We start from the raw sequence: 7155 nt of genomic DNA on the forward strand, positions 1-7155 counted from the left end.
CCGGGTCATCATCCATGACATCCAGTTAGCAATAAGCATCACAAAGTTATGCTAATGAATAATTCTGAAACTCCAAGAATTTTTACAACTTGAAACCCACCAAACCAAATGGTCAATAGTAATCTTTATAAGGCATATTTCTAAAACCTAAGTTCCATCTTCAGAGACTAAAAATTAATTGAAATTAGTATTATTGTTTAAAAAAATGGTAATTTCAAGCACTTGCACATCTCTAGTGACACATTCTGGGCCTTCAACTACAGAAACGAAGTGACAACAGGTTATTTTGATAGAGAATCTCATGTAATACCAAGAACTGTCCAACTTGGGGCCCACCAGACAAGTACAAATTCCCAATGACACCTTTCATAAACCAAGATGTAGAAACCAGTTAGGAAAAGGTGACACCAGATTGTTCCGATAGAGAATGAAGCTCCAAGAAATTGAGACTCCCTAGACCAAATTCTAGGTCATCAACTAGTTTATCACGAAACGATATCAGGTTGTCCGTAGAAGGACAAAAGAGACTAACCATCCTGTATAGAAGGAACCGTACCAACTACATCCAGTTATTAATTACCAAAATATATTACCAATGTTAAGAATGAAAAATTTTACAAAATTATAATAATTCACTTAATTTTGCAACCGTTTGTGATAAATCTAATCCACTGTTCACCATTTCTACACCAATTTTCACTTATACAATCCGGATAAGCGTTTGGAAAGCGGTATGATCATCTTCAGATACGAAAAGTGAACTAAATAATATAAAATAGTTATTTCAAACACTTGCGCATTTTTGGTGACATTCTAAACAATCGGTTAGCGAGAGGTGATACCATATCGTTCTGATGAAGTCTTAGGACAACCAGACCATATAGTCAAATCTAATCTTCATATAGCACATTCCGTAAACCAAACAATCATCTTTACAGACCGGGAGTGAACCAAATTTACTTCTATTGTGAGAAAATGGTCATTTCTAGCACTTGTAGATCTTTGGTGATATTTTCTGATCCAAATATAACACCAAACAAAGTTTCCTAATATGTCAAATGGTTTAGTTTAATCCTAGTCATATTTGATCCATTTTAATACCTAAATCTTCTAATTCATGAGTTCAACGGTGGAGAAATTTATATACTTGAAGGGATCAATAACTTTTAATACTCTTCGAGGTTAATAATGAAAATAACAAAATCAATTTATTTAAATTGTAATATTTAAAAACAAATTTTAGAAGAAATTTCAACTACATCTGTTTCAATAATAATTATCTATATGTTACGCTAAATAGAAATTAATATTATGATAGTTATCAATAATTAAATGCTGTGTGTAGGAAATTTTATTACGTCTTTCCTCAGGAAGTTTGAATATAAGCACGGTAGACGATGGTAGCGATGATACCCAAAACAATAGGAATTAACCATGATTTTAACGAACTAAAACAAAAACAATTATCAATTTGCTTACAATCGAACCTCATGAATATTCAATATCAATTAAATTGTACATTTCTGTCCCATTTAGAAATTAGAATCATCTTTACTTTCTAAATTTTCAATAGAAATTTAATTAACCTAGTTTTGAACATATATACACAAATATTTTATCTAATTCCAAACGAAATTAATTTTCCAGACCAGTATAATAATTACTAAATATAAATTGTATTTTGATGAACTTAATATTGTTGGAAAAACGTCAAATAGATAAAAATTTTCCGAAAAAGATTATCTATTATAAAATTACGCTTACTTTTGTGAAGAGCTGCTGTCTTTGTTGTCAGATACTCCCCAATCTGTATTTTTAGGTTTAACTTCAGTACGTTCTGACGGTATTATTTCTCCTACTTTATATTTTACCATTAATTCTCTTGCATCACTGGAATGTCCTACATCTTCAAAAGCTTCACTAGCTTCTTTACCAGCTTGTTCCAAAAGAACTTCTTCACCACCAGGGTGCTTGGGAGATAGAAAGGTAATTATTATATCTTGTACGAGGGTTACTACTCATGTTTTATGATATGGCAACGCTTTTAATAGTGAACGTACTCAGAACGTGTGCTATTTGAGTTGTTCACTTGAAAATCCAACAAAAGTTGTTAGGCGCCAGTTCTTTCGGAATAACTGGACATTTCAGTCAATTCTGAATGGAACAACAGCTTTTTTTGCCGAAATATTCGAAAAAATAGGGGAAACCAATCTTAGAAGACGAATCATTCTCCACCACGACAATGTTAGTTCTCACATATCAGTTCAAACATAAACGGTTTTGAACAGTTAAAACATGGAATTAATGGATCATCCACCGTACAGTCCTTATTTGGCACCCAATGATTTGTTATTCCCACAGATTCGAAAGTTCAACGTTTTTCTACACCTGAAGAAGCAGTTTATGCATTCGAATCACATTTTTTTGAGTTACTTCAATTTGAATGGAAAAACTTCTACAAGTTGTTCAAATACATATAAAAATGTTTTGCTTTTATCAGAGAATATTTGGAAAAACAATAAAGCCATATCAAATTATAAATATTTGTTTTTGTTTGTCCATTTCAAAACTTAAGTAGCAACCCTCTTAATTCTGAATATATATCTAAATTTCATTAAATTTTTTCACGATTTTTGATTAGACAACAATATAAGTGAAATTTATATTTACTTAATTAAAGTATGTCAATAGAAAATTAAATATTTACTGATAAAATGTCAATTCCTCTAAACTCTGCATGTTGAAAACATAAAACTTTTATATTGTTATACTTTTTGTTAAAATAAATTGGTTTCATACAATTTTAAAATATAAATTTAACACAATTTAAGTAAAAAAATACTAAAAAATGCATAAAAGAAAACTATAATTAGTTGTAAATGGGCTTCATATAATAGATAACCTTGAAACTAATGGAAATAATAATATAGGATTACATAGTAGTTAAGCAAATAAATTTACTATTAAGTAATCTGAAAGAATACAATAGATCTCAATATTCTAATTTCAAATCAAATTATTTGCAAAAAAGGGGAAATACAAAATTCTATCCCAAAAAAAATATTAATTAGCAAAATTTCTTTTTACAATCTGTAATAAACCTTGATAATTTAAATACACGAAAGGAAGTATTGTGATAGCATGAAAAACCTGTGAATTATTATGTATGTACATTGAAAATAATGATAAACGCACCCCTTATCAGTTAATTATCAAAATCTGAAATTGGAACTATATTTGAAGAAACTGTGAAGTATTTTAGAAAAAATGTTTAATTATATTTATTCAGTCAATAAATTTGCGTGATTTATCACATCACAAGCCTTGATTTTATTTATTATATTCGATTAAAGTTGAACGAAGTAATAAGCACATAACATTATTTAAATATAAATAATCGTTTAAGAAAATATGCAGAGATTTATAAACAGATAATTTTTAGATTAAAATTATATCTAATCTCGAAGCTCGAATTTCTCAACATCTTAAGACTTTATTTAAATATAATCGAAAAAAAAAAAAATATTTCAGCTTTTATTGAAATTCATTTTTTTGCAACGATGTATTAGAGTTCAATATATTTATTTCAAAATATAAATTTATTATACCTCGTTTAAAAACGGAGTTACATCGTAAACTTCGTTATGTATTACAATCCATGTACTTTTGTTGTCGTTGTGTTCTTTAACTTGAGCTAAAGAATATTGTGTAGTCATGTTTATTTTACTTCTTTTGTATGAATTTTAATTTCACTACACTGTTAACTATTAGATAGATAAACTAATATGATTTTTAAAATCAATGGTTTTAATTTTATGATAAATTTCAACCTTGATCTATGACCGATGACGATGTTCTTTCTAACCAACCACTACAACTCAGAATTCAATTATAAATAAGAGACGACGCATAGATTACTTACTAAATGACAAATGATTTATAACATGTGTCAAAGTTGAATATATTGCATTTTTTCATGACAACTATATTTAATAGTCTTAAATTATAATAACTGTATTAGTTTACTGAATATAAACGAATACCTTTTATGTATATAACATCTATTTACATAATCAATGATAAAAAATTCATTCTCCATATCTTTTATTATAAATTCGAATTTTACCGAAAACATTGATTTTCGCTAAAAACAGCCAAAATCAAAGGAAGTTGTGAGAATGTCATATCGTCACTTCCTTTAGTCAATTGTCAATCGTTCTTTTTACAGCGTGTTATGGTGGAGTGATTGGTAAGTTTTAATATTGAATAAATTTTAACATAATTTCGAGCTAAATAATTTATTTTTATTCGTAATTCGCCTTTTTCAAACTATTTATTAATTTATTTATCAATATTCATGTAGTAATTCGATTTTTTCATCTTTTATATATTTGCACATGGTGTGCCTTTTTGAAACGTATGTAATGTCCGGTATCGTGTAGTGCATTTCAAATACGCTCTATGAATATGACTAATCCTATTTAGTCGACTTATTACGAAAGGTAAGTGAGATTTATTTTTTATATATACTTTAGTCATATTCAAAGAGTATTGAATATGACTATATTATGTTGACTAGTTATTTTTTATTCTAGTTAAATTCCGAAATGCCGCAAAACGAGTATATTGAACGTCATCGTAAATTATACGGTCGCCGCTTAGATTATGAAGAAAGAAAAAGAAAGAGGGAGGCTAGAGAGCCACATAAAAGATCACAAGTGGCTCGGAGTCTTCGCGGTATAAAAGCAAAGATATTCAATAAAGAACGTCGAAATGAAAAAATACAGATGAAAAAGAAGATCAAGGCACACGAAGAGAAGAAAATTAAAAAGACTACTGAGAAAGTATCTGAAGGTGCCTTACCAGTTTATCTACTAGATCGAGATGTTCAATCAAGAGCCAAAGTATTATCCAACATGATAAAACAAAAGAGAAAAGAAAAAGCTGGCAAATGGGATGTACCAATTCCAAAAGTTAGAGCACAAGCCGACGCCGAGGTACTCAAAGTTGTTAAATCCGGTAAATCTAAGAGAAAAGCTTGGAAAAGAATGGTTACAAAAGTTACATTCGTCGGTGAGGGATTTACAAGGAAACCTCCCAAGTTTGAGAGATTTATTAGACCCATGGCTCTCAGATTTAAGAAAGCTCATGTCACACACCCTGAACTCAAAGCTACTTTCTGTTTACCAATTATAGGCGTTAAGAAGAATCCTAGTTCGCCCATGTTCACTAGCTTGGGAGTCATAACCAAGGGTACAGTCATCGAAGTTAATATTTCAGAGCTGGGTTTAGTTACGCAAGCCGGTAAAGTCGTGTGGGGTAAATACGCCCAAGTTACAAACAATCCAGAGAACGATGGATGTATTAATGCCGTATTATTGGTTTAATTCTTGTTTGTAATATGTATTTTGAAATAAACTTGTTTTTATAATACTGGTTGTTATTTTTAGCAAATCCTGTTGAAAAAAATTGAGTTAACTAAATTTTAGGTCATTAGCCAGTCAGAATGGCTGGTAGGGTGTTTGGTTCGAAGATGGGTACTACTTAATGTGCTTAATATAGGTCAAAATGACATATCCAAATTAAATTTTTAATTAGAAGGGATTTGAGAGCAAGAAAATCATATAAAAGGGCATAAGTAAAAAGAAATGTTTTATTTTGTAATGGTACAAACCAAAATGTAATTTATTATAAAAACAAATTCTCTTTAGGTGACTCCACAAAATGCAGATATTTGTCAAGACTCTGACGGGTAAGACTATCACCCTTGAAGTCGAACCATCAGATACCATTGAAAATGTCAAAGCTAAAATTCAAGATAAAGAGGGCATCCCGCCGGATCAGCAACGATTGATCTTTGCTGGTAAACAACTCGAAGATGGTCGTACTCTATCCGATTACAATATCCAAAAGGAATCCACTCTTCATTTGGTATTGAGGTTGAGAGGAGGTGCTAAGAAACGTAAGAAGAAGAATTACTCTACACCGAAAAAAATTAAACATAAGAAGAAGAAGGTCAAGTTAGCTGTATTGAAATTTTATAAAGTATGTACTTGGTCCACAGCGACTTTGGATTTGTTGTAATTTTCGTTGGTATTACAGGTTGACGAAAATGGTAAAATTCACCGGTTAAGGCGTGAATGTCCTGCCGAACAATGTGGAGCTGGTGTATTCATGGCTGCAATGGAAGATAGACATTATTGTGGAAAGTGTGGATACACTTTGGTATTTTCAAAACCTGGTGATGAAAAGTAGATGATAACATGTATTGTTATAAAAAATAATTAAAAAAAAAACTTGTTTTATTTCTAAATAAAATAATTCAAGAGTATTCTTTTGTTTCAATTAATTTTTTCTTATGAAAAATCCCCCATTGGCAAAAAAAATTAAGTGATTGAGCTTTCTTTTACTGGAAATCTCAGAGATTCTAGATTTCTTGATAATCCGAATTATCTAGAAAGCCGTTGGATATAAATAAACGATAGTTTAGCAACAAAAGTTAGTAAAAACTGGTTAAATCGATAAAAACATTACAACAATAGTGTCGTTTTTCTATAAATTTTCTCTAGAATGTAATAAAAAGAAAACAAAGTCATTAGAAATTGTCTAAGTTACAACATAATGTAAACAGCTTATAAAAACAATACAAAGAATTAGCCAACAAAAACCCCAATTTAAATAGGACCGGTTTCACGGTTTATGTTAGTGGACGAGTTCGCTACATTATTTTGACTCATTTTTTTTTGCCTAATGCTACATCAAAATGAAAGGTAAGTCGAGACGAAAAATTGGAAAATAACACCTCGAAGATATTTTGTATGTATATTCATAATTAAGAGTAGCGAGTAAACGAGAATATTACTTATCGAATTTATAATACCCATACTATAACTGAGTTTATTATAGAGTTAATATTGAAGATAGAGAGATATCTAAATGTAATTGTTCTATAAGAAGAGAGAGAAAGAGTATCAGCTTTCCACTCGCTATTAAAATCTGTTTTAATTCTTCGATATTATATCGATATCTCACTTCAAATGGATATTTTATTATCGATGCTTTGTCGATTTCACCAAACTTTGTTCGCGAATCAATTGGTAAACAATTCTAATGCGCATGCAAATTGGGAACCTATTCAGGATGGTAATTTATCGC

General features: G+C 30.0%; 3 protein-coding genes across 4 annotated transcripts; 2 read left to right on the forward strand and 1 right to left on the reverse strand.

Moving 5' to 3' along the window:
- Nucleotides 1-1203: 1203 nt before the first annotated feature.
- LOC130894892 (cytochrome b5) lies at nucleotides 1204-3907 on the reverse strand. The gene is made up of 3 exons (XM_057801917.1): nucleotides 3609-3907; nucleotides 1765-1970; nucleotides 1204-1448 (listed from the first exon to the last, which is right to left on the reverse strand). Exons 1-3 carry the CDS (start codon nucleotides 3714-3716, stop codon nucleotides 1367-1369), a joined length of 396 nt encoding a protein of 131 aa, XP_057657900.1. The 5' UTR covers nucleotides 3717-3907; the 3' UTR covers nucleotides 1204-1366.
- Nucleotides 3908-4180: 273 nt separating this feature from the next.
- Nucleotides 4181-5433, forward strand: LOC130894890 (ribosome biogenesis protein NSA2 homolog). 2 transcript variants are annotated; one of them, XM_057801913.1, is made up of 2 exons: nucleotides 4181-4249; nucleotides 4596-5433. In XM_057801913.1, exon 2 carries the CDS (start codon nucleotides 4608-4610, stop codon nucleotides 5385-5387), a length of 780 nt encoding a protein of 259 aa, XP_057657896.1. In that variant the 5' UTR covers nucleotides 4181-4249; nucleotides 4596-4607; the 3' UTR covers nucleotides 5388-5433. The 2 variants fall into 2 exon arrangements, with proteins under 2 accessions (XP_057657896.1, XP_057657897.1); XM_057801914.1 differs by lacking the exon at nucleotides 4181-4249 and adding an exon at nucleotides 4420-4502 and having other exon boundaries at nucleotides 4580-5433.
- LOC130894891 (ubiquitin-40S ribosomal protein S27a) lies at nucleotides 4188-6331 on the forward strand. Its single transcript, XM_057801915.1, has 3 exons — nucleotides 4188-4249; nucleotides 5712-6045; nucleotides 6103-6331. The coding sequence occupies exons 2-3, from the start codon at nucleotides 5725-5727 to the stop codon at nucleotides 6253-6255; spliced, it is 474 nt and encodes a 157-aa protein (XP_057657898.1). The 5' UTR covers nucleotides 4188-4249; nucleotides 5712-5724; the 3' UTR covers nucleotides 6256-6331.
- The last annotated feature ends 824 nt before the right edge of the window (nucleotides 6332-7155 follow it).

The sequence above is a fragment of the Diorhabda carinulata genome, chromosome 6, assembly GCF_026250575.1.
Source record: "Diorhabda carinulata isolate Delta chromosome 6, icDioCari1.1, whole genome shotgun sequence".
Lineage (NCBI taxonomy): Eukaryota > Metazoa > Arthropoda > Insecta > Coleoptera > Chrysomelidae > Diorhabda > Diorhabda carinulata.